Raw genomic sequence first — 27,117 nt, forward strand, 5'->3', positions numbered from 1 at the left:
TGCCACAAAAGAGAACTAAACTAAGAAAAAAAGAGTGAAACCTCAAATGCCTTTCTTTCTGAAATTCATTTTGCGAATGCAAGAAAGATTCAAAACAAAGCAAAAGAAAACAAAGAAACAAACTATTCATAGAATGACTTGACAAGGATTAAAATGTAAAACAAAATCGCTTAAAATGTTACAAATTCTGAGTGTTTTTTAGACCAGAGACAGAAGAAGCTTTAGGAAGTCTTATTCCCAGTACAGCACAACACACACGATCCCCCCAAAACCATCTTCACCCCCACCCCAAAAACCCAACCTAAAACGATCCCCCAGTACACAAAATTAATAATATAACACCAAACACACACAACCCACAAAACAAAGCAAAACAAAACAAAACAAAACAAAACCCATGTTACATATTTATTTTGGATGCGATAAAGAGAAAACATAAATTTTAATGTATACAATGAAATAGTGAAGAGAGAGGAGAGAAACAAATCAATATATAGAATACAAAATATATTTAAAACAACAAAACAACAAAAAGAAAAATGCTTAATAGTCGTCGTCATGGTTCTCATTATCGTCATCGTCATCGTAATGGCCAAAAAGGGCAGAAATAAATAATTTAGTTAATAAAACGTACAAGTGATGATCGTATATATATATATATATATATGTATATCTATATCTATATCCTGCTGTATCTATATATCTGTATCCACATTTATATATCGGGATTCTTACGATTCTGTGCGGCGATTTTAAAGACTTGGCGTGTTATTCTTCTTCTACGATAGTTTATACAACAATTACTATTACTATGATTATTGCTCTATCATTATCATTATCGTAATGACTTATTTTTATTATTATTATTATTATTATACAATTTTTTTCCTGTTTGTTTTTAGATCTTTCGTGTGTAATTAATTAACATTAATTTGCTAATTTAAAATAATTCATTCGTACTGTTCGTTCGTCCCCCCTTTGTTGAGCGCCTCTCCCCCCTCCCCATGTGCTACTGTGGAAAAATTATTCTGTTTTCCACAGAATTTCAATTTTCACTCCAAATTCAATTCAAATTACAGACATTCTTTTTGTCATTTCTTCTTCGATTACAAGCGTAGATTTTGTCACTTGTACAATTTTTGATAAACTCATTAAATGATGTACTGTACTGATTGATAAACTGATAAACTGACATAGCGATAGAGCATCGTGATTGAAGAGCACACACACCAGCGAATACCCGAAGCTAACCTTATTTTTGGATAGAGTCGTATTCGTCCCCCCCCCTAACGATCGACGTGTGTGTGCGGCTCGACTTCCCCTATTTATATCCGGTTATACCCTTTTTTTTCTTATCTAGTAATGCTGAGAGGAGGAGCGACGAGAGATACGAATAAGAATTAATTTATAGACGCATTCAAGTGAGAATAATTTACAAATCTAGTTATTAACTAAATATAATGCAAGTACATTAAATAAAATATTATTGAAAAGTAATCAAGTCGTGTGTTGTGGATTGGTTTTTGGAATGGGCTCTGATTGATAAGGGAGATGGAGATCGATTGAGGATACACATCCAATTCTTAAGGCGTTAAAAAAAGGTTCCCTTAAAGGATTTTCATTGATGTGTCTAGTTCAATTGATAGACTACCAATATGCATGTGTACATATCTACCAGATTATATTGTAAAAAAAAACTTGTAGCCCTATCGATTTGCCCTATTGGGGAAATCAGAAATAAATTGTAAAAGATAAGTCGTCAGCCTTTTTTCAATGGATGCCATTGTCCGATATCTTATCCACGTTAAAAGCGATGCCAATTACGATATGTTTATGATATTATTATCTGGTCACATACATACTCGTATTGTACGTACGAGTTTATAAAGATTATACCGGATCCGTTGCGAACGGATTCACCAGTTCCATGGAAAAACTTAAATAAAAACTCATACAATCTACGTATGTACATCTATATCTGATAGCCGTGTACCGATATCGAAATTGCCTAAGAACGGATGAATGATTGTACTTGCAATTTTGGTATCTTGGAGAGCTCTGGGCGTCATAGCAGCAAAAGTCCATGAACAAGAAAATGCGCATTCCCCTCGATGGCACGATGGATCGATGGATCGCCACGCAATAAACTAGAGGACCGCTGATCAGGCGCACTGGATCGTAAAAGTTTGTGGCCCGAACATTCATTGACCAATGAATCGAATTCAACTGAATTTATTATCGATTACTTGTAGGCCAGCAGTCCAATTAGTGATGTCTGGAGTTCTTTTGACATTTTATTTTCTAGTGGTCATCGGGTAATGGTACTGGTACTGGTACTGGAGAACCTACTTAATCTCTATTGGTACGCGAATATCGTTTGTCATGCTCTTGGGTTTCGGGTCTGGATCGGGAAGTTAGTTTTACTGCGTTTACGTCTGCGTCTTTTGGGGAGGTATTTACTGCAGTGCCTTTGAACGGTTTTTAATTGAACCTCTTACCTTTTTCGGTTTTTATCGAAGTTTTGGATGTTTCATTCGTGGCGTCCCACAGTGAGCACTGGCTATGGTATTTGCTTGGGAAAACTCGTATCATTTCCGGAACAGATCTACCCCAAACACACACATCCCACATCCCCACACATCTCTACTCCATGGAACGTTAGCACGCGACAATCGGGTCGGCCCGAAGAGTATCTATGTATCTGTAACTGAAGCCACCACGAGCACACGATCACAAAGTATTTCCCCCGCCATGTGCTCACGGGAATGGGAATGCAAATGGTGGTGTGAGTGAGTGAGGTATCTGTGTGAATAATTTCACGCTTTTTACCTGTTGGCGCTGCTGCTGCCCGCCTGGGCTTTGAGCGCCGCTGCCTGTCGAAACGCTGCTTGTACTTTGGCAGTTCTTAAAGCGGCAAGCGCTCGGAGCATTCTCAGTTCTAGCCGTGGCATTCGCGGCACCACAACCACAATCACAACCACTCCATCCAAAGCCAGTGACCATAACAACACAACCAGAACCAGAGCCAAGGGCTGAGAACGGTTGGCCCATGAAATGTGTTTAATTACCAATTGCAATTAACAGTTTCAAGTGCAGAGAGAACGTCATAAGAACGATTAGGTGTTTAAACGTTGGCCATATCCACCACAAAGCGGAGTTTCAAAATGGAACTGAAAGGTGTTCATCAGCAGAATGGTACCAGCAATGGCACAGGTGCTGCAGGAACAGAAGGAGAATCGCCCCCACCAGCACCTGCTCCAGCAACAGCAGAAGCAGCCGCATCATTAGAAACCACAACAGAAGTAAGTGAAGAACCATCCCCCCCCACCCTTGTGCAACACTCCATAGAACAATCACGGGGCAAAGAGCTAATGAAATTAGTTTCAAGTGCAGTGCCGGGGCACCACTCGAGTGTGGAGTGGCGGGCATAAGTGGATGGCCGCCATATGGCGACAGATTACAGAATCGTAAGCCATAGTTGAGTGGGAAAGTATGTGACCGACCCAACGGCCGTTGGCCAAAGGATGGGATGCGAATAAGGATAAGCACTGTAGAGGGTTACGGCTGTTATGCTGTTCGGATTGGTGGTTCCTTTAGTCATGTTCCACCGGGGCTCCACCGTTGTTTTGTTTTTATGGCTTTATGGTCATTATGATCATTAAGTCAGTCAGTCTTTAATTGCAGGGCTAATCGACCGACAAACGAAAATGCGATTTACAATCCACCGCCCAACGCACACGCAGGCAGCGCAGAGAGCTGAGGAGAGCTGGGGAGAGGAAGGGGCAGCTAAGGAGAGCAGGGAAAGACTTTGTCTGGCGGATATTAAATGCATATCTTATACGGTTTATTACAGCACAGCCGTACATAAGAATACCCGTATAGTACCTGTAGAGAATGCCCCAGAAACCATAATTCCCTGAAACCGAAACGAACGAACCGAACCGAAACTTATCTTAGACAGCCTTCAACTGCGCGGCCGGCACTACTCTAACAGCACACTTTCCAGATACAATAATATATGATAGTACTACTCGTACTATTGTACATATTATTACTATATGTTTAAGTGCGCATATCGTCGGTATATCGCAGGGGCGGAAACCCGTTTCCACACGAAAGATGACTGCAATGACAGAACAGAACAGATCAGATCAGAACAGTACAGTACCGAACCAAACTGAGCCCCTAGCTGGAACCGACTTGTGACGGCGCTGGTGCTAAACCAATGGTTGGCTAAAACGGGCAAATAGGGGAACAGCCCAGTGGAAGGTATTCTGTGGTATTACCCAATACCGCAGCTGAATGCTAAATATGTGGCTAGAAGAGTTTCAAGTTCTGTAAAGTGGGGGAATTTTCTTTCATTTAAATATTGAATAATGTGTGGTTTCCACAAAACCCCATTCCACCCATCAGGTACCTTAAAAATCTTTAATCATGGATACATATGTATGTATGTAGACTTCGATTCCATTAGATAACAAATCTTAAGTTCAACAGCCTTTCAAAATCTACGGTCTTAAAAAACACAATATATTTTGTAAGGTATTCGTAACATTGCAAAATGAGTTCAAGATTGTAACACCTTTGGCGGAGATAAAGTGGATAGGCAAACAGATGGTCTTTGGGTTCGACTCTACAGTTTCTACAGCCTTATAATGATGCAGTTTTCGTTTTCATTTATCTCCGTAATTGCCGCCGTGCCTTTCCCGCCCGCCGCCCATTGTCTCCCCCCCCCGGCTCGTACGGTGTGTCTCTCTGAGTTATTATTTTATTTAAACAGCCGTTTTTCTGTACGAATAGCAAATATATGTAAGGCGGCACAACAGTTCTCTGTCGAACCCCCGTTTTGGGGGCCGTAAAAAACATTTAACGACACCAACGGAACCCCCCAGCTGGTGCTGCTGTGCAAATGTATTGCTGAAAATAGATTTCCATCATATTAGTACAAAAAATATGTACTCGTAACAATTATAACTAATGATACCCATTACACGAGAGTGCTTTAAAATCATATGAAAGGTGCGTTTCATAGATGTACCCTATTGGCCCCATAGCTTTCAGCCGTATTCTCGTGCTCTCGTTCTCGTTCTCGCTCTCGTTCTCGTTCTCGATCTCTCTGTCTCTGCACTTGTGTCAATGAATATTATAATTGCTTTAGAGACACCGACTCAGAGAGTGAGTCATTAACTAGAATCCAATTGTCTGTCCAGTCAACGTGTGAACTTTTTGCTGGGAAAGCTGCTCGGGCAAACTCGATCTGTCCAATGCCCTATCGTGTTGGACGATGGATCTCAATGTCGGGGTATATTCCCGATTAGTGCATTAGCAGAATGTAAATGGAAATTATGATGAATATAAATACCATTTAAGCACTTTATTGACGGGGGTTTTTCTGGACGGCCGGGGAATTAGGCAAATCTTTTCTTCCCAAAACAGTTGGCGGGGGCTGGCATTATGCAGTGCCTATTTGTTAATTGATATTTATAGAACAAAATGCATTCAGATTCAAACCTAATTGCTTTAAAGGCCCTTATGACTATTGGTTAAGCCCCCGTTCCCATTCCCATTCCCTTTCGCTTTGCTGATTCATGAAACAAAACTAGCTGCTTCCATTCATTTAAATGAAAGGGAGTGGACAGTTTCTACAACGGAACTAATGATATGTAGCATGAGTAAATGGACAAAACGACTGAAGGAAACATTCGCGGCAAGATTGGAGGGCTGTACACACAATGATTTCAACTAAGATCTAGATTCTATAATGATTCATGATACGAAAATATACCTACCTTTCCAGCTATATTTCCACAAACAGATTTCACTAAAATAGTAGGAATATTTCTGGAACTACTTGTATCATAGCTCCTTGGACTATCGTGGGCTTGGATCTTTTCAGGAAATACTTTGATATTAGTTCTTAATAAATTTAAGGAATCTTTTATGAGTGCAGGGAGAGAAAATCGTGGCTAGTAGTATCGATCGCTTTAGAATACGAGTGCCCCTCCTCCAATCTTATCACGATAAACGGAAACAAATATAAATATGTCACAATGAATGATACATAATTATATATGGTGTATAGCATTATCTGTCTGTAGTTAAGAGCGTGTACAAGCTTAGATACATATTTGACTGCGGCTTATCTGGGAGTTCAGATTTGGAAATACCAACTTTGTTGGGATACTGCTGATACGCGTTCGTGGGCAGGGCTGTGTGTGTTGCCAGATCATACATATTTACCCGAGTCAAAAATGCACCGCTAATGAGTGTCTAAATATTTAGTCATGTGTCTGGAATTTTTCGTAAACGTATAACTCATGTATGGCGGGACTCTGACAACCAATCTTGGATCTCTTTTGCAGAAGGTGGATGCGGAGCAGCAGAAGACCGAGCGCACCAATTGGGGCAATGGCCTGGAGTTCCTCATGTCCTGCATATCGGTGTCCGTGGGGCTGGGCAATGTCTGGCGATTCCCCTTCACGGCGTACGAGAATGGTGGCGGTGCCTTTCTTATACCCTACATCATTGTGCTCTTCCTGATTGGTAATAGAAACGAGACACGTATGAGTCCTGATCGTTCATTTGATCCTTCATTTGTTTGCAGGCAAGCCCATGTACTATCTGGAAATGATCATGGGACAGTTCACCAGCCAGGGCACTGTGAAGATCTGGTCTGTGGTCCCGGGCTTTGTTGGCGTGGGCTACGGCCAGGCCTTTGCCACCATCTGCATCATCACTTACTACTCCTCGCTGCTGGCCCTGACGCTCTTTTATCTCTTTGTGTCCTTCCAATCGGTGCTGCCCTGGTCCTACTGCTGGGAAGAGTGGATGAACTGTGTCGACTCGCGGCCGCAGGAGGACACGGATGCTCTGCTCTTGAGCAGCAGCAACGTCACCAACGTCACCGCACTGACGGACACAGTGAAGCTTCAGAGCAGCTCCGAGCTCTACTTTCTGTAAGTTCTCCTTGGGTGACGAACAAACCTCTCTTTGAATGCAGTCTCTATGTTTCTCTGTGTCTCGACAGGAATGTGGTGATTAAGGAGAAGATGGACATATCCGACGGTATTGGTGACCCCGACTGGAAGCTGACGCTGGCTCTGTTCGTCTCCTGGGTGGTCATCTTCCTTGTGATAATGCGCGGTGTTAAGAGCTCCGGCAAAGCGGCCTACTTCCTGGCCCTTTTCCCCTACGTGGTGCTATTCATCCTGCTGGTCAGGGCCGTCACCTTAGAAGGTGCACGGGATGGCATTATCTTCTTCCTGGAGCCGCAATGGGGGGAGCTCCTGAATCCCACAGTGTGGAAGAATGCCGTCGTCCAGTGCTTCTTCTCGCTGGCCGTCGGCTCGGGGCCGATCATCATGTTTGCCTCCTACAATCGCTTCGATCATGGCATCTACAGGTGAGTAGTGCCCACGATCTATGGAGTCAGATAATTTTTTAACATTTTCTCGATCGATGGCAGGGATGCGATGATTGTGACCACCCTGGACACGCTGACGAGTTTGCTGGGCGGCATTACAATCTTTGCGATTCTCGGCAATCTGGCCCACAATCTGCAGATCGAGAACATCCGTGACGTGGTGCGCAGTGGCACTGGACTGGCATTCATCTCGTATCCGGATGCCATCTCCAAGTTCCAGGCGGTGCCGCAGCTCTTCTCGGTGCTCTTTTTCTTCATGCTGTTTGTCCTGGGCATCGGATCGATTGTGGCCCTGCAGAGCACCATTGTGACGATCCTTTGCGATCAGTTCAAGAGCTGGAAGTACTGGAAAGTGGCGCTGGCCACCTCCATATGCGGCTTCCTGATGGGCCTGGTCTATGTGACACCAGTAAGTGACTGACCATTCAGCTTTCTGAATAATGGTATTTTTTCTAAGTCTGTGTTTCTACTCGTATCCTTCAACAGGGTGGACAGTGGATCCTCACGCTGGTTGACTTCTACGGCGGCACCTATGTGGTCTTCATTTTAGCCATTTTCGAGCTGGCAGGCATTGTCTGGATCTATGGTATGCAGAACTTTTGCGACGATGTCGAGTTCATGTGCAACCGAAGGGTGTCCCTATACTGGCGAGTTTGCTGGTCCTTCTTCACGCCCGTCATGATGATCGTCATCTTCATCTACTCCATGGTCACCATCGAGCCCATTACCTACAGCGAACAGTTCTTCCCGGAGGCGGGAAATGGTGAGTACTCTTTGGGATAGTCTTGGTTTCTCTAGTATATTATCCAAGACTTTTAATCTCTTTAGTGGCTGGCTGGCTGCTGTTTGGCATCGGAGCCGCACAGTTCCCACTCTGGTGGATGTGGTACATCTCCCATCACAGGGAGGGCAGCTTGGGCCAAGTGAGTATTTGGATATCATCCATCTTGAACAGGTCTTAATCGATTCCCTATTACAGTCCTTTGTGGCCTCGTTGCGGCCCAGCGATAAGTGGGGTCCGGCCAATCCCGAAACGAAACGTCAATGGGTGATCTTCAAGAACGAGAAGGCCGCCCAGCGAGCCACCAAGAAGCAGTCCTCCAAGATGGGCGCCTTCTGGCAGAAGCTGGGCCACTTCTGTGGTAGCAATACCTAGGGTATAGATATCCGCAATAGATCTTCGATTTCTGAGATTAGGTTTATCGTGTAGTATCCGTGTGTTAGTTGTATGCCATTTTCAGCCTCTATGAAGCCATCACAAATGCCGACACAAAGCCACCGGCAGACCCTTCAACCAAATATACTTAAATGTGTGAAGTGGAGTGATCCCTTGCTAGCATCATTTACATGTACATATATAATATATTAATAAATTTCCCGTTTTTTTTTTGTTTTTGTTGTCCTATGTATAAATCGAATCGTATCAGATAATAAACTATGATACTCGTCATACTTCCAAATTTGCATTTTATTACCCCTTTGAAAAAATAAATAAAAATTACCTGTTTTCCTCTGAGCGGACTCGTGATTTTGGCGAAGACTCCGATGACTTACTGGTAGAGAAACCTCTCCAGTACTCCTCTCCAGTCCAAAACGCAAAAAAGTTACACAAATTGCTTGATTTTATATTTTTAATTTATTTTTATTCAGTTTTTGTTGGTTTTTCTTTCATACAAAGCCCTTTATTATTGTTAAAATTTCAATTGTTCTCTTTTTTGGTTTTAAATTAATAATTTACAATTTTATGGGGGGGGAGGGGGGGGGGGTCTGGTTCTTCTTTCTATCCCTACTTCTCCCACAGATCTTACCTCATTCTCATTCTCCTTATAGATCCTTGTTCTTATATTCTCGATCTTCTTCGGGAAGGGGCAGAAGTGTACATTATAACAGTACATCAATTGATTTTATGTAATATGGTAAATTTGCTATAAATAGTGGGAATTCTTACAAGGTAAATGCTTAATGAGCAAAAAAAAAAAAACAATTATAATCGTCATCAGATCCGATCAGTTTATGCTACATACATAATACATATGATATATATATGCTATATATATATATATATATATATGTATACAAAATAACAAATCGTAAGTCTAATAAACATTCTTAAAATTCATATCTCAAATACAAATACAATATTTGCATTAGGTTTGGTTTCTGTTCATGTTTTTGTTTTTTGTGTGGTATTCCTATGTAATTGTGTTTCGATTTTTGTTTGTTTTGGGTTTGGGTTTGGGTTTGGTGTTTGGGGCTTGGAGGTTTTCCTTAGCTTTAGATTCTTGACTTTACCAAACATTACGCGGGTTCTATGAACTGCCTTTTTCTAGTGTTCTGCTTTTCTTTTGTCGATTTCTTGTGTGACTAGGTTTTCGAATCGCCTCTCATCCTCATCCTCAACTTCATCATCTGTTTGCTATGTTAATGCTATTTTGTGTGTGTGGTTTCTGTATTTCTGTTTTCTTGTTTATTTTTTAGATTTTCATTTTGTTTTTCAATCGTAAAATACTAATTTAGCAAATGTAGGCACCCTAAATATTAAAGCTTTTGCAAAACACGGTTCCTCGATGAGATATATAACAATATAATTTGTTTGGTTTCTGTTTCGGGTATCGGTTTAGTTTTTTACATTTAAATTTAAATATACAATACAATTAATTCAAAATAAACTATTTTTTCATTGGGGTTTTTTGTTTTTGGTTTTTTGTGGTTTTTAAATCTTCCTACGCATTTCTTTTAGAAATCAAATCTTTTCCCTTTCAACTATACTAATTTAATTAAGTTTAATTTAGATTTACTTAGTTCTAGTTTAAGGTTTAGCTTTAGTTGACGTTAGTTTTAGCTTTAGTTGCATTTACTTTAGTTTCGGTTTCTTTTTTATCTCTGTTCTGTTTTTTTTTTTCGTTTGTTTAAATCATGCAATGCATTCTAGTTTAGGTTTTCATTTCCTTTAGATTTTCTTTTTTGTTTTTTAATAAAAAATTGTTTCACTTTTCGCCTACATCTTCGCGTTCATCTCTACATCCTCTACATCATCCTCATGCTCTTTATTGTTTAGTTTAACATAATAATTGTTCTTTTTCGGTTTTCATTTCATTTTTTTTTTCCTTTTAGTTTGTCGTTTAATAAATTGGTCTTTGCTTCGGCTTTCGATTTAGCTACTGAATACATTACTATAATACATATAAAGTCAAATATGATCTTATTTGTTGTGTCGTCGCGGGTTCCTCTCGGGGTATATACTCTCTAGACCGTCTGTACATGTATATAAGTATGTGTATGTATATATATTCATGTGTGTGTGTGTGTATGTGTGTGTTTATTGTATATGTAAATGTATTTGTAACCTTATATATTTTTTGCATACCATACCTCATTCTACATACAATAGTAGTTGAAAGAGTGGGAACAGGTGAGGGACTGGAATCTGGGGATGGTGGCAGGGGACCCTCTATATACATACATATGTATACTATTGATCTGAGCGTGTAAATGTACCCAAAAGATTGTTATTTCAGTTTGGGATTCTGGTATTCCTGGTATTCGATGTACGATTGAGAGAACTTGTATCCAGTTTTCGGTACGATTCGGTTCGGTTCGGTTCGGTTCTAGGATCAGGCGTGTGCAACACTTTGTGATTTTCGCAGTACCCCACGAGCTCTACGATTCGCTGAAGAAAATAATATATACATACACAAGATTTATTCATCATGTATGCATATGCAATTAGAAATCGTATTAGAAAAATATGAAAAACCAACACACAAAGTACACAACACACAGGCCACGGGCCACAGGACAGGGGACTGGACAAACGACAGCAACAGCAACAGGGGCGACTGGACAAGCACATAGATATACGAGTGCTACACCCGAAAGGAACAACATTTAGCCAAACACATGGTGTGGTGCTCATTCATGATCGAGTATGTGGTGTGTCCTGTGTCTGCAACTGCAACTGCCACTGAATTCCAGCTCAAAAGCGTCTATAAATTGTGTTTTTTTATAAAGTGATTCTGTTGAATGTTCCATTGGTGTTATTGTTGAGTGTTTTTTTTTTTTGTAGGTTCTGTTTTTAGGCAGAGATTCCTATTAGTTGTTTGATTTTGCTTTTCTTGGTTTTGGTATTTTGTATAATAAAGACCTGTCTTTGAAATTTCGGTCCCTCATATCAAAGTTTTTTGGTTTTGGTTTTGTTTCGTTTTTAAGTTTTAATTTGTTTAATATTTTTGTGGGGCTTAGGAAACCAGTTCAAGGGGGAATTTGATCTTGTACCAATTATTCGATTCAATTCGATTTGATTCGATTTGATATATCGCCTATCGACACATACATATATCGATATTTGTTCGTTTAAAGTTGTTGTTGTTGTTGTTGTAGAGTTGAAACCCAAATATGCATCAATACATAACGTTAAAGCTGGGCGTGGGCGTATTCCATGCCAATGTCTGTGTCAGTGTCAGTGTCAGTGTCTGTGTGGTAGTATGTGTTCTGAGTGAGGTGTTTGCTCTGTTGTTATGTTCTGTACTGTACTGTTCTTGTTCTGATCTTTTCCGATCGGTTCGGATCTGTATTCATTTGTGATCTGTTCTTGTTCTGTGTCGAGTGTAGATCTTTGTTATTTATTTTGTGATAAAGCTATTTTGACAGCAGTCTTGAACGTTCATTTCAATTTAAATATTCAATATTATAAATAGGTATACACACATTTTTGTTAAGGGTTCGTTTAGTTCGTTTGTTTAGTTTGTCTTCTCCTTTTTGAAACTCCTCTGGGGGATTCTCTTCTCAGGGTCCTTAGGAAGTTCTCCTCCTGGTTCTATCTATCTCTCGGGGATATATTTTTGTATATTACTCGTAAGTTACACCTATCAGACAGTTGAGAAACTTTTGGTTTTCTTTGCTTTATGAAGGGGGTGGTGTCTAAATCCTAGATCCTGGAAATTCCAAATCAAAGATCGTCTCGGGGGCTGTCGCGGGGCTGTGGCTGTTGTGGGGATGTTGGTCGTGGAGGCGGAATGTCTTTGAAGGGAAACTCCGATACGTTAATTGGCTTAAGGGATCTACAGCACCTATGGCTATATATATAGTCTATAGATTTAACAGATATTTTGATCCTTTCTGGCCCTTTCTGGTTCTTCACGGGTTCTATTCGGTTCTAGAGGATGTGGCATGGACAGGGACAGTGGCTAGGAACGGGGTCTGGGACTGGGGCACTATCTGGGGAATTCAGTTGTATGTATATCTTGTTTGCTCCTCCTTGTTGTTTGTTGAGTCCTTACAAAGCATTTTTTGAAGTTATGCATTTAGCTAGTTTTTACCTTATTCTCTCTAAATTTCGACTAACTTCGATGCTTTCCGTTAATACTTTTAATAGTATGTATGTATATGTATATATATAGTATATATAATTCCTTTTAGAATCTTTAGAAAATCTTTACGTAGCTCGGCCACTTCTGCTATTAAGACTACTCGTACACTATATCTTTTGTTTGGGGGGGTTCCTCCTACACCTCAGACACCTCCTACACCTCATTCAGCTCCTACCTCATACCTCCTACCTCTCTGTTTCCGATCTACTCTGCTCTCTAGTCTGTTTCTATTCTGGAGCCTAGAGTCTGTTCTGTTTACCAGCTAGGGTTTTTCTTGTAAATTAATGTGAATTTCTAAATGTAATATGTTACAAAAGTTCAATTAAAATTGTTCTCTTCTCTTTTATCTTTATATCGATTTGGTTACTTTACTTTTACTTTTACATTTAATTTACTTTACTTTTAATTTAGTTTTAGTTCTGCTTTTGTTTTTGTTTTGTTTTTGTTTTGGTTTCCTTTTAGTCTATGCTACTATCAACGTCTTCTCGTCACGTAAGTAACTCCCTCGAAAGCTAGTCAGGTTCCTAATTGAGTTCATAATTTCTTTTGGTAGAAAAGAAAAAGGCAAAAAACAACGAACAACTCGAAATAATATACTCGTATATATATATGTATATGTATATACCGATATATATAGATATATATGTAGAAAAAGAAGACAACAACAAACGTGTTTCCATTAAATTGGTTTTGTTTTGTTTCGTTAGTTTAATTAAAGCCAGACGCTAGTAGATGTACAATAGTATGTACTACTTTTTTGTGGGTTGTTCCTCACTTCTTCGTTCTTCGTTCATCGTTCATCGTTACTCGTTACTCGCTACTCGTTCTTCGTTCGTTTTTGGTTACTGTTTTAACGCGCTTTCTAGTAGATAGTTCTTATAACATCTGACGTTTTACAGCTATACATATAGTGGGTTCTTCTTGTTGTTGTATACATATATAATTGTTCTAGTTGTCGCTGTTCATATTTCCATTAACATTCTGCTTTACATTTTACACACACAAAACTGCGTACAGAAGGGAGGACATGTTCTGGATAGGCATTGACTTGTGGGGGTAGGGTAGGCAGAGGATGGTTGTAAGGAAAGTGCTGCACTAAAGATTTTACTGGAAGTGCTGCTGGGAGGTAAAGGAGTGTTCCAGGGACTGTATTTAAGTAGGTTCTTTGAGCGCTCGAGTTGCTGGGGGATTGTATTATGATCTGCGGATGATAAAGCACGCTTCGCCACAGTACAGATTCCGATCACATCCCATCCGGAACATCACCTCCCTCTCGAACACACACACAAACACAAACACACATACACACACACACACACTTATGCAATGCATTACCAGGGCATACATACTTATATACTTGTATATAATTTTAGTAGTTTGCAAAACACAGGCTGCCTCACGGGACACCCCAAAGGTGAAAATTACAAATATTTCTATTGCCTAAAACTTAGGAAAAAAATGTTACACCATTGTATATATATATATATACTATATGTATGTAAATGTATATGTTTTTTGTTTTCAGGGCTATATATATCCATAAGAGTGTGTGTGTACATCAACAGACATATGCATGTAAGTATATAACATATAGTTATGTATGTATTGTATGTATGTATGTATATGCTAGCGTTTTACCTTTTGAGTTTTGTGTTTTGTTTGTTTCTCATTCCGAAGAGGCTTTATGTACAAAAGGCCGACTTTCGAAATTCGACTTGTAGAATTACTAATATTACTATTACCACTATTATTTACTATTTACTATTATTACCTAGCACTATTACTACTATTATTGCATACACGTTCTCTCTTTCTAGTAAACTTATTCTCAGTGATCTTTGTTGAGGCGGCGGCTGTGCCACTCGTCGTCGTCATCGTCATCGTCATCGGCATCGGCATCGATGTCGCCAGTGCTGCAGTCAGTGGGTCCGTTATCGTTATCGATTTCACAATTCCACTGCCATCGCTAGCGTCGGTTTGCTTTGGCCTTGTGGCAGCTTTGCCGCTGAATGCCGGCGCTGAGCTCGATGATGGTACAGTCATCGTACACATCGCTATGGCATTTTGGTCCGGTGAACTGTTGCTGTTCGTGTTCGTATTAGTCGGCGATTCAACATCCTCTGGTATGACCGGTGGTATTGTCTCACCTACACGATGCAACAGGTATTCCAGCGACTGTGATATTCCCCGATATTGCAGCTGTGCGTGTGACTGTGTTTCGGACTGTGACTGCGACTGCGACTGCCACTGCGATTGGGACTGTGATAACGACGGCGAATGCAAACGTTGCCTCAGCGTAATCTCAGCGCCCAGTGGCGGCGACGACGACATGGCTTTTGGTTTTGACATGGACATTGGCGTTGACGTAGTTTTGGGGGATGGGGGCTTTAATGGTAGCATCTCGATGTTAATCACGGAACTGGAGCGCTCTCTTCTCTCTGATATTCAACTGCCGTATTTGTTGGAAGATGCGTAGCTATTAACTGCAGATCCATTTGATGGCATGTGAGTATCAGGCACTAAATGTGGTGTTCTACTAGATATAGGTGGCAAAATAGGGCTTGTTGGCCAATGGTAAGTAGCAGCGGCGTTATTGGATGAGGGAACACTTCTATGCAAAAAGCATTATTCGATTGTTAATTGTCGTTGTTGTTATCAAAGTACGCTTTCGAAAAACAAATTTAACTTTGGCGATTCTGTATGGGTGTGTATCTGTATCGTTGGATCGGTGTATCAGTGTATCGGTGTGTGTATGCATGAGAAATCAATGAAAGATCAATGACAATGGATAGAAAGATATATTTTTATGATATGCGATAAAGCCATGAGATTGAATAGTCCTAAGTTTTTAGAATATGTACAAAAGAAATCCCTGAGTAGCTGTCCGTTTATCGATAAGAGAGCGATAGCATCGATATAATATCGATAGGAATGCAAAAGAGCGCTGCCACCTCTATATTATGGCACCTTTTTTGCCATACTCCATCGTCCCTCAGTCGAAGCGTCACAGTCGTAAATCATATGAATCTTGCATAGAAGATGGAGAAGGAGGATGGTTGGTTTTTTCGGGGGGAGGAATCATAGAGTTTCGGGGATGTAATTTGGAGGATTCAAGTGTGCAAGTGGACATCAAGGAAATATATGTGTATAATATATATTTACAAATGAGCACTAGATGATGGCATGAGGCGCTTCCCCGCACAATTCACAGACAACGAAAACAAATTGAAATGACAGGCACAAGTTTCGCTATAATGATAGACATGTCCATGTGGGTGGGGATGTGGATTGGTGGATTGGTGGATGGCGATGGAGATGGGAATGGGAGTGGGGATGAAGAGATGAATGGATGAGTGGATGAGGATAATGGACATGACAAAGACACAAAGAAAGATAGAGACGGAGAAAGAGTGGAGCAAAGAACTCACCTTGAGTGGGGGAACAGCATGGGGGCTGCATTGAACATCGATTGGGGCGTTGGCTGTTGGATGGGGGCTGCAGCAGTGTCTGGGTGTAAAAAGTTCCGTCGTTGCTCGATGCGCTCTTGGTGCTGGGTAAGACAACGAGACAATAGGTCCGGAAGGCTTTCCATGTGCTCCTGTGGAAGGGATAATAGCATACATACATATATACTCGTGTCGTAGAGTGTGCATATAGAACATATGGTATGGTTGTGTGAAGTGCAATCAGTGGCATTCAATCAATTGTGTAATGGGGTTTTCAATTCGATTGTTTGTCATACTTGTAGGTTCTGCATTTTGTCCTCTAGATTTGTTAGGCGTTCCTCGATGGCATCCTGGCGGCTAGACATGTCCGATATTATCTCGTAGACGGTATTTTGTGTCTGTGAATGTGAAATGCATTGGTATCGTGTATTGGTATCGGTATCGGTTTCGGTATCGGGCATATACATATGTGCATATCTAAATGCACATACTAAATACGAGTCTACACACATACTCGTATGTGTTCTATAAGGTTATACATATATGTTTGGTTGCTAGCTACCTTGGCCATATCGGTTATTGTGTTGGCATTATCCATTAGTTTGCGCTGATCCATTTTAACTTTTCGCAACCTGCATTGCATTGGAAGAGTCATCAACATTATAGAGATTACATTATTTCAGTACATTCAAAGAGTGGTCTCCCCAACACATAAGCACTAAAATCTCAATCTATTTGCAGTAAATTTGAAGTTAGCTTTTTTAGTAGGAGTGGAGGCTGCTTCTTGGTCTTACTTTGCAATCCCTTTTCCAACCTTACAACGATTCAACCTTATAGCCTTACAATTTCGATATGCACAAACACACACACGATCCTGTTTTTGGAATCGGCGATGGGATCGTTCTGTTCCGGCCTGCCGAAATATCAGCTTTAGAGCTCTTATACATACATATATTCGAATCGGACAACAATTACAGCACGTTTCAGAACTTTTCAGATAGTCGTCTATAGAATATATGATTAGTCATGGAAATATATAAAAACAACGAATAACAAAAATTAAAGAAGCACATAGTTTTTGCTTAAAAGAGCCAAAATTAGTAATAATGGGGATTACAGACGGCAATCTTACAGTTCTGAAACGCACTGCATAATAAAGTTCACTGAAAAAGGTTTATGTTTTTTTTTTATTTATCTTTTGTTTTTCTTTTGTGTGTAAAATTTGATGTGCCGTTGTGGGTGGATATTTGATTAGATTATAGAAAAAACAAAATCCGTACATATTTTTTTTTTGTGGCGCTAAAATTGCAGAAAATCGTATCGTGAAAATATCATCATATCTCTTGAGCCCTTAGTCATCGCAAGGATCGCAGTCACAACGAGTCACAAATGTTGTTGTATGATTCGGAAAAGTAGAACTGGGGGATCATAAATGGGGATAGTGGAGAACAGAGAGTCTGGGAGGACAGAGTACAGAGTGTGTTCATATGGGATGTTGCTCACTATGCTGTTGCTGCTGCTAGATGGATGCTGGATGCTGGAGGAGGAGCTGTACAGATGGCTGTGCAACGTGTGGCACTGTTGGCACTTGGGCAGAAGCTTGATGATATTGCGATAGTTTTTGATACGAGATTCTAGAATATTAACGCTGCATGCTAGATTATGTGGCTAGTCTCGGTTATTGCATAACGTAAAAACAGGGCTTTACAACCTATTTACAGGCTAGTAAAACGAGTTCAATCTTATTGGTTTTCATTTACTTTTAGATTTTTGTTGTAATTGGTAGTTAACTGTTTTAGTACATTGATTAATTCTTTGATTTGTTTTGGTTATTCGTTATATACAAATTACAGACTCTGATGGAGGCTTTCCGCGAACCGTCAAAGCTTGCCTACAGTTTTGATGAGTATATGAAATAGGTTTCGAACAGAGTATGAATCTACTTATTTATGCATGAAGTATCACAGAGAACGTGGTCTGGGGACTTGGGCTTGGAGTGGGGACTGGGACTAAGGGGGGAATCGGATCGGGGACTGGTACTGGTACTGGTACTGGCACTGGTAATGGTACTGGGATTGGATTGATCTGACAAACATATTACATATAGCAGGACTAATGAGAGGTATGCCAAAAGATTGACGGGACAAGAAGAGAGACATAAGGAGACATAAAGAGAGAGAGAGAGAGAGAGAGAGAGAGACAGAGAGAGAGGGAGAGGGAGCGACACAGAAAGAGAGTGACAGAGACAAACAAAAACAAACAAGGACGAGTCACAAATTGCTTCGATGATCGATCGTTTCGTTTCGTTCCTCCCCAACACTGAAAACGGATATATGTACTCTTGATCTCTCGATAGTATCTTTTGGATATACATATGTACTCTATATTAGTACTCGATATTCGATTTAGTTAATCTCTTTAAGCTTTAATCTTTAATCTTTAGTGGCAGTCTGACATTTAGTTTGATAGTTAGATTTTTTGTTGGTAGGTTGTTTTTGGTTGGTTGATAGATCTCTAAAAATACTCACGCATATATAGCTAGAAGGAACTTTCTTTGGTGGGTTCTTACACGGCCGGGATTAACCCGTTTTACTAGTCTTGTATGTTTGTAAATGAGCCAAGTTTCACGAAGAACATTCGCCGCAGCATTTTTCAGCTAAATTTTGGTTCAAAGAAGAAATGTATACAAAGGAAATTAGAATGAATCGTTTGAATATATGTTACATATGGTGATAGTAGTATCTGGAATGGATCAACCCAGAGTCAGTCCGTCTTGTCGTTATCGTTGTCTTGTCTCCGTCTCATTTCAGTTCTGTTTGGGTTCGTTTTGGGTTTCGGTTGGGTTCCGTTTACTGTTGGGGTTGAATTGGGTTGAATTCCAAATTGAAGGACGATCTATACCCTTTTGGTTAATTGCGTGTCCATCATGAAGTTGTGCACATGCTTCTCGGCACGGGTCAGCTCCAGTTTACGGGATACGACGGCCACGAGCAGCGCCGTGCAGCCAGCACCCTGTAAGAACGATGCACAATATGTTGAGATTTGATTGTGATTGTCTCTGAGTCAAAGGTGAGTTTTGGTCGTCCACTCCACTGACATTGACACCCAACTCAGTCGCCGTAGTGCGTGTGTGGGATGGATGAATGTGGCATGGTTCGGTGTGTTGTGTTGTGGTGTGGCATGGCAGCATGGTGTACGAGTATATTCTGTGTGTGTATTTGGGGCACTCGTCTGAGTTGGATGTCAGCCAATCTCTGATGTCAGTTTGTTATTTCATTCAGTTTTTCTTGTTTCATTGTTTATACATTCAAATGAATTTGTTTATCGAGTTATAGTCCAGAACTTGTTGTTGTTGCTCGCAAAATACACACAGATTTTTATGGATGTTACAACATGTAGGTTATGTTTCTGTTTCTGTTTGTTTCTTTTTTGCTTTGCTTTTCCTTTCTTTTCTTTTCACTTCTCCTCGGTTTTCATCAATCAATTTGTATGTTATATCGGGTTTCTCTCGATGACTGAATGACTGCATGAATCAATGAATACATCTGATCTGTCTTTGGATGAATAGTGAGTGCGAATGTTCCTTCGACTAAGTTAATGTGCGATCGGCAAATGACAAATGCATATACATATATGTATGTATTCTTTTGTTAGAATTTAGAGATACAGAGATGTTAAATATTAAATGCTAAATGTTTGGGCTTGGGCTTTGGGGTTAGTTTCAAGTATTATATGTAGGTACTATTCGGAGTGGAATGGTATGGTGTTGAAGTTAAATAAATACGATATTTGGTTGGATTTGATTGGCACATGTCTATATGTAGTATTACAACAGTTAGAGGTGTCTGGCAGAGAGAGATACATACACACAAACGTACGTAACGATTAGCTAGAGAACAAAGTCGAAACCATAAATCACAATTCATAGTCAAGTTAGGAGTTGAAATACATAATTTGGTTTATTTATCATTTAATTTATTGTATCATAGCTTTTACTGCGACTACGACATGATCAAATATGTCTAAGAAAAAAGCAGAAAGACAGACTGGTAGAAATATAGTTGAATATATACGTAGAAATATAGTAGATGGAGATAGAGAGAGATAGTAAGCCACACAAAAGCATAATTCGATAGAAGTACAGACAGTGAGAGCGAGAGAGAGAGAGAGAGAGAGATAAGGCGAAAGATTATACAGACATATTTAATAGTGGAATAGTGGAAAAGTTGAAAAGGCGTGTAATAATTATTATAGTAGGCAGATGGTGCCCTAAGCGCATGGCTATACGTATATCCACCACGAACAGAGTCGCAGAGTTCCATTTCTGTTCTGTTCTTTTCTGTTGATCGGCCTTTGCCCATCTCTAATGGCAATCGTGAGCTGCCTTTCGATAGCTGTTGTGTGCGACTCGGCGGCAATTGGCAATTCTATTGGCTCTTCTGTTCTTCTGATCTAAAGCTAGTCTTAGAGGTGCCCGAATCCAGGGACAATCGTGTAACTAAAATTCTTTTTCTGGTGATTCCACTACTAATTGACGTATATATGTATGTACATTTTCCTAGGAACAGAACACGATTCTAGTGTTTAAAGTTTTTTTGATTAGGAGTGGTGGCGACTGGCTTTTTGTGGTGGAGCGGGTGGGCGGGCAACATTCGTATGCAGTTTATGTAATTATTTACAAGTGATTTTTATCGGTAGATTGAAACCGATAGGTACTATTTGAAAATAGTTGATTGATCGATAAATGATAGTACTTTGTTCTTGATTTTTTTTGGTTTTTTTTTTTTTGTTATGTTGTGTGCAATTGTTGGTAATAGTTTTGTTGTAGTTGTAGTTGTTTGTTAAAAACTCACCATTATTCCTGTACTGACAGCGATACCACGTCCACAGTACGTATTCGGAACAATATCACCGAAACCAACACTCAAAAATGTTATTGCTATCAGCCACATTGCATTCAAAAGATTCGCATGTTCTTCATCATGAAATCTGTTCCATAAACGAGTACGCGACAATATATATATATATATATTTTGGTTTCGGGTTTGTCGTAAATATATACACAAGTATATATATTTGTTTAATATTGGCATAGGGCATATGGTATATGGGTTTTTTTTTTTGGTTCGCATATAGAGCGCAGTGATCAGTTGAAGTTTCGTTTCAGGGGGGTCAAATTGCATAGACGCGTTTGTTTTGTTTTTTTTTTTATTTTAAATGAGAGGGAAAGAGAGATAGAGAAAAATATCGTATTGTTGGCTTAATGTACAAATAAACTTTAAGAATTCGTTGAAAATAAATTTGGCTCAAGTAAATTCAAGATACATATTCATCAAACAGAACGAAAGGCATACATACGTACAGAAAAAAATCAAATCATAACCAAAAGCACGGAAAAGAAAACGAAACGGAACGGAAAATATATGAAAGCAACGGAAAAAAAACGCAAAAACATAAAGAAAATCAAACAAAGTTAGTAGTTGAAAAGGATGGAACGTTGGAACGGGCATTCTGCAGAATTGGAAACAGGTGGAACACGTGGAAGAAATGGACGAGGCACACAGGTACAGTAGTGGTCAAAAGAACGTTGGTTTTGGTTTTGAGGTTATGGACAGGCGACGCAACCGTTTGTTGTCTTTCTTGGTGGATAGCGGAAGAAGTATAGTATGTACACACTGGGTGGAGGAGGTGGTGGTTCTTCTGGATGTACAAGCAAAAGGTGAGAGCTGTGATCTGTGATCAGATGTGTGTTTGCTGTTGTCGTTTGCTGTTGATGGGGAAGTAGAACGAACGATTGTAGTAGTGGGACCATCTAGGATTTGGTGCACAAAACAAACAACAAAAGAAAGCGCGCACACACACTCACACATTCAGTTTCGCACACACGCCACAGGCATACACTTGGAAGACATTAATAGAATTTGCCGGAGCTGTCAACAAAGATTTGTTTGTTGGATTTCTGCTGTCGTTCCGCTTCAGTCTCAGGAAACAAAAAGAGACAGACAGAGAGTGGGAGAGAGAGAGAGAGGGAGTCCTGTTTTTGTTTCTGTCCTGCCTCCTTGCGGAAGGATAGTGGGGGAAATGGCGGAAATGGAAATAAAAGTTTCGCTCTTTAAAGCAGAAATAGTGACAAATACACACAAACATATAGTACAAATGGTGGGTGGCTCTTTGCTCTGTTGAGTGAACGTATGTGTGTGTGCTCTTATGTACAGATATTCGAGTGTATATATGTATATATTTATACTTATATAATGTATGCATATGCTTATATTACAGCGACTCAAACACACACTCACACTCACACACGGAGTGGGTGGAGATTTTGGTGATGATTTACAACAGTGTAAAATGCACATGTAGATATACATACACTCATGTAGATGTATGTATCATGTATGTATTCATGTAGTAGATATGTATATATGCATGTCATGTCATGTATGTAGATATGTTAATATTTATTTATCGCTGAAATGAACTGTCCTGCAAAAAAAGAATACAGAAACAACTGAAATCCCCACCAGACACAAGCACACACAGAGCATTAGAGAGAGAGAGAGAGAGAGGGAGAGTCGCCCCCTCTTTTTTGGCGACGATTTGGGCAGACAGAACGGCATCATCTCAATATGTACAGATGGATATATGGTTATGGCCATGGGTGTAGGAGTACTACCACGAGTGCCTCCCATCAAAATGGATTTTGATATAGGAATTTGAATTTATACACATGTATATAGTATTTTCTCTGTCTGTGTGTGATTGTGTGTCTGTGTGCTGGGGCGTGGGCGGGTGGGGGAGATGGATAGCTGTGGTGGTGGTGGTATGAACTCAAACCAGCCCGAAGAAAAGCCAGGTCAGGTCAGGCGTCGGATTGGGTTGGATCGGATCGGATCGGGTCAGAGTACACACCCACATACGACGCTGCATGCGTGATTTGACAGGTACAATTACTATAATATATACTATATATTCGAGCTGTCTGTTTTCTTCTTTAGCCTCGCTACATGAACTTGGGGGCGGTAGGCGCCTCAAAGGCGGCACTTCCTCTTCGAGGAAAAATGTTTAAAAGGAAAGATGCGATACGATTACATACATACTGTACACATGTACATATGTGCACACATATTGGTTCTTGGCTTTTGCTTTTGCTGTTGCTATTGTTGTTGTTGTTGTTGTTGTTGATGATGATGTATGTTCTTGTTGTTTGTTTGTTGTAAGAGTAATAGTTGTTGTTTCTAGTAGTTCTGTTGTAGTTTATTGTTTATAGTATTTCTTATTATGGTATTTATTTATTGCTTGTTTTTGTTTTTTTTCTTTTTGCAACTGTTCTGTTCTATTTTTTTTTTTCTTTTCTTTCGTTAGGGTATCATAAATGGAGTTTTTGACTAGTTTTTTGTTTGGTACTTTTCTGGGTATTTTTGATAGTTTTGGGGTATTTTTGGGGATCTTTTTGTAGGAAATACTTACCACCATGCCGCAGGTGAGGGTGATACCGCGTCCACAGTATGTGTTTGGCACAATGTCGCCGTAGCCGACACACAGAAATGTGATGGCCGTGAGCCACATGGAGTTTAGCAAATTCGCGTGCTCCTCATCGTGGAACCTTCCGCATGGTACAGAAAGTATTTCAAATACATATGTCGAATGTCGGTGGTATTTTTTGATTTTTGGTTCGATATTTTAGTAATTGTTTGCGGTTTTCAATCAGAAGTTGTTTATATTTTATAATACATTGGTGTTTGATGGGGGGCAACAAATTAAAGTTTTTCATTTATGATACGTATGTTTTTTTTTATATTTATTTGGTATTTTGCAGTATTTTGTGATCGGTTTACGTTTTTCAGTAAATATTTTTGATACATTTTTGATATTTCAGAGGCGTAAAGCGTTTTGGTTGCGGTATTTTTTCGGTAGTTGTTGCAGTATTTGTTGGTATTCGATTTCAATATATATTTTTTTTGGTTGTTGGTTGGTATTTTTGCAATTTGTGGATACAGAAGTAGGGTGAGAAGTGGAGTAAACAAATAAACAGATGTGAAATTATGTGAACATTTTTTGGATTAAATTTTCAATTGTTTTTTTTTTTGGTTTGTTTTTTGTTTTTGTTTTGCTTTAAAAGAATACAATTTTGGTATTTTTTGTTCGTTTTGATTATTTTTAGAAAATTTCCAAGTATTAAAGAATACGCATAAGTACAAAGGAAATTAAACAACAGAATAGTTAAAAACAATCAAGAGGAACATAAAACAAGAAACAAGAAGAATAAAGAAAGAAAGAGAGTAATTAAACGTAAAAAAAAGAAAATTAAATTAAAGGAAATTAATTTTGTTTTTTCCTTTCGGTTTGTTGTTTTCTTTGGGCAACGAATTAAAAATCCTCAAATAGATTTGAAGAGCAACATAGAAGATAGATAGATTGATAGAGATAGATATAAGGAAGACATGGAGGATTGGGGGATACGAATAGTTGGAAATATACAATGACACGAATAATATTTAATAATTATAGTTTGTATAGTTTCGAATCGGCTCAAATATCTCTTCCTCCTTCTCCTCCTCCTCCTCTTCCTGCTGCTGCTGCTGGGGCATGAGACTTGTTGTTTTTTGTTTTTTTTTTTGCAGGTCTGGTAGAGCGGTTAAGCGGGGAGTTTTGGGTATTGGAAATGAGGGTTTTGAACGGTTACTCTGTATATATTGTATGACATGCAGGATGACTGGAAAAGGGCCATCGGAGAGCTGTCTGCCCCGCACTCCCCACTTGGGGGCCCCATCACTCCGCTGGCTGCCATCCACTCTCTGCTGGCACCGCGAATCTGAGGTGTTTCTGAGGCGTGTGTTTTTGCAATGTGAAAAATCATATGAATGCCAAAAGCTTTCTCTGCCTGTGTGTGTTATCGTGTATCCCTTACTGTTGTGGGATCCTTTTCGAATGCCTGGCTGCCCTATGCTGACTTGCGCGCTGGATTCCGACTGGATGCATGCGTATGGTGCTAAGGATCTCCGATAATACGCACGTACATACATACACACAGGACATAGCAAGGATACACATATACATACACATATATGGATGGATCACATACACAGATATACATACATATCCACTTACAATGAAATAAATAAGAATTTACGCAAATAGACGACAAGTTTTACTTTGTATAATTCTTGAATAAAATACACGACTCTCTTCAAGACTTCGGATACGAAAAAAGGAAACGATACTAAAGAATTACTACCAAATTTTCTACGTTAAACGAAAACATTGAGATATTTTATAGAGACTATTATATGAATGTTGTACGAAACTAATCAAATAAAGAAACACAAGATGAAAGCAATGCCAATTCGGTTTCAAATATTTAGGATCAAAATCGGATTCATAGATAGATATATATATATGTATGTATATATATGTATGTGTCTGTGTTTGGTTGTGTTTTCTTATTTTTTGGATGGGAAAAGGAAGTGGTATTCGCGGAGATAAAGATAGGTGTACTTCGAAAATTGCTTCTCTTTCATTTCGCTACCAATTTTTGTTGTATTTTTATTGTTGTTCATATATATGTATGTTTTCTTGGGCTGTTGTCATTTAAAAATCAATGTTCAGAAAGCCAAAAGCAAAAAAATGGAAAAAATTATAAAAAAAAACATGGTAATCGAAAGAAATCGAAGGAATTTGAATCATGTTTAAGAATCTATCATATATGCGGTAGGAGTAGAAGAAGTCGAAGTAGAAGAAGTCTTAGAGAAAGTAGCAGGAAGAAGAGGCGGGAGAATCTGTTTGAACTGTAGTTTAATATGTTTCCGTTTCTGTTTCTGTCTCTGTTCTGTATGGTTTATAGCTGTCTCTGTTTTCTGTGTGGCTGTGAAGTTGCTTTCCCGATTTCCACGCACACATATGCACTTTGTACATACATATGTTGTATGGGACATGTACATGAGTACATCAAATATGGTATGACATCAAACGACAACAGCAACAACAACTTGATCTGATGTACATATGTATGTATATGTATGATGTACCTGATGATGTACATGAACATATAGAGAAAGTCCCAAGTATAATGAATGGGCTTACATTTTATATAAAGGATACACGAATATATGTATGTATGTATAGATAGTATATACGCATGTTACGCATACGCATATACGAGTACGATATGATCTACAGCAAATGCAGGCGCAGTTCAATCCACAAGTTGAAGCTTAATCGAATAATCGAATAATTGAATAAATAAATATGCGATGTAAGAATCTATATTTGTTTTTTTTTTTTTTGTTATTTTGGTTTTTTCTTAGTTTTTCATTGTTTTCTCCCATGAACTGAAGAGCAGGTACACAAAACATAAGGAGCACCGTAAATCCACAATAAAATTAGGAAATGAAAACAAGTTAGGAATCTCAATAGAACAACAAAAAGATCAATAAGAGAGTGAGAGAGCGATGTAGAGAGCGAAAGACTGGATGTTTTGAAATATGGGAAATAGTACGGGACAAATGCAAAGGCATATCCCAGTGCAGTACAGATCGAGAGAGAGAGAGAGAGAGAGACATAGAGAAAGAAATAGAGAAAGTACAGCTGTGTGCGCCATTATTACGTCGTGGTGGGAGTGGAGAGTGGAGCAAGGGTTCAGGTAAATGAACGTGGGAATAGTGGAATGCTGTTAAATATTTTCAATTAGAAAGAAGTCAAAACTACGCAAAGAGGAGCAGAGAGAAAGAGATCAAAGAGAGAGAGAGAGAGAGCGAGCGAGCATACACTTTCATTCACGCAACAAAAACATAAAGAACAACAAAATGTAAAGATTTTGAAAACAAATTGCAAAAATTTCAAATGACAAACTGTACAAAAGTGGGTTAGAAGTATATTC

The 27,117-nt window shown here is 39.3% G+C and overlaps 2 protein-coding genes and 1 long non-coding RNA gene across 26 annotated transcripts in view; 1 reads left to right on the forward strand and 2 right to left on the reverse strand.

Annotated features, from left to right (window-relative positions):
* Nucleotides 1-696: 696 nt before the first annotated feature.
* On the reverse strand, nucleotides 697-2,827 carry LOC26534242 (uncharacterized). The gene is made up of 2 exons (XR_001452944.2): nucleotides 2,499-2,827; nucleotides 697-2,441 (listed from the first exon to the last, which is right to left on the reverse strand). It is a non-coding gene; the product is annotated as an uncharacterized lncRNA (long non-coding RNA).
* A 109-nt stretch (nucleotides 2,828-2,936) lies between these two features.
* Nucleotides 2,937-8,679, forward strand: NAAT1 (Nutrient Amino Acid Transporter 1). Its single transcript, XM_001355099.3, has 8 exons — nucleotides 2,937-3,302; nucleotides 6,363-6,543; nucleotides 6,605-6,956; nucleotides 7,028-7,402; nucleotides 7,466-7,832; nucleotides 7,910-8,186; nucleotides 8,252-8,346; nucleotides 8,403-8,679. The coding sequence occupies exons 1-8, from the start codon at nucleotides 3,165-3,167 to the stop codon at nucleotides 8,577-8,579; spliced, it is 1,962 nt and encodes a 653-aa protein (XP_001355135.1). The 5' UTR covers nucleotides 2,937-3,164; the 3' UTR covers nucleotides 8,580-8,679.
* Nucleotides 8,680-9,170: 491 nt separating this feature from the next.
* Nucleotides 9,171-27,117, reverse strand: part of SK (small conductance calcium-activated potassium channel) — a 69,626-nt gene continuing 51,679 nt past the window's right edge. For 10 of the 24 annotated variants that reach the window (XM_033381849.1, XM_033381847.1, XM_033381844.1 and 7 more), the window contains 7 exons: nucleotides 21,092-21,227; nucleotides 19,140-19,250; nucleotides 18,767-18,894; nucleotides 16,801-16,870; nucleotides 16,535-16,636; nucleotides 16,221-16,390; nucleotides 9,171-15,403 (listed from right to left, as the gene is read on the reverse strand). In XM_033381849.1, coding sequence (XP_033237740.1) covers nucleotides 15,238-15,403; nucleotides 16,221-16,390; nucleotides 16,535-16,636; nucleotides 16,801-16,870; nucleotides 18,767-18,894; nucleotides 19,140-19,250; nucleotides 21,092-21,227 — 883 coding nt within the window. In that variant the 3' untranslated portion in view covers nucleotides 9,171-15,237. The other 14 variants (XM_033381850.1, XM_033381845.1, XM_033381848.1 and 11 more) reach the window with 9 other exon arrangements.

The sequence above is a fragment of the Drosophila pseudoobscura genome, chromosome X (genome assembly GCF_009870125.1).
Source record: "Drosophila pseudoobscura strain MV-25-SWS-2005 chromosome X, UCI_Dpse_MV25, whole genome shotgun sequence".
Classification (NCBI taxonomy): Eukaryota; Metazoa; Arthropoda; class Insecta; order Diptera; family Drosophilidae; genus Drosophila; species Drosophila pseudoobscura.

What these genes read in the sequence shown, in the direction of transcription:
- NAAT1 (XM_001355099.3), top strand. Translation starts at nt 3,165, where the DNA reads ATGGAACTGAAAGGTGTTCATCAGCAGAATGGTACCAGCAATGGCACA. An exon ending in GCCTGGTCTATGTGACACCA is followed by an intron (nt 7,833 to 7,909) that starts GTAAGTGACTGA and finishes ATCCTTCAACAG; the next exon opens with GGTGGACAGTGGATCCTCAC. An exon ending in CTTCCCGGAGGCGGGAAATG is followed by an intron (nt 8,187 to 8,251) that starts GTGAGTACTCTT and finishes TAATCTCTTTAG; the next exon opens with TGGCTGGCTGGCTGCTGTTT.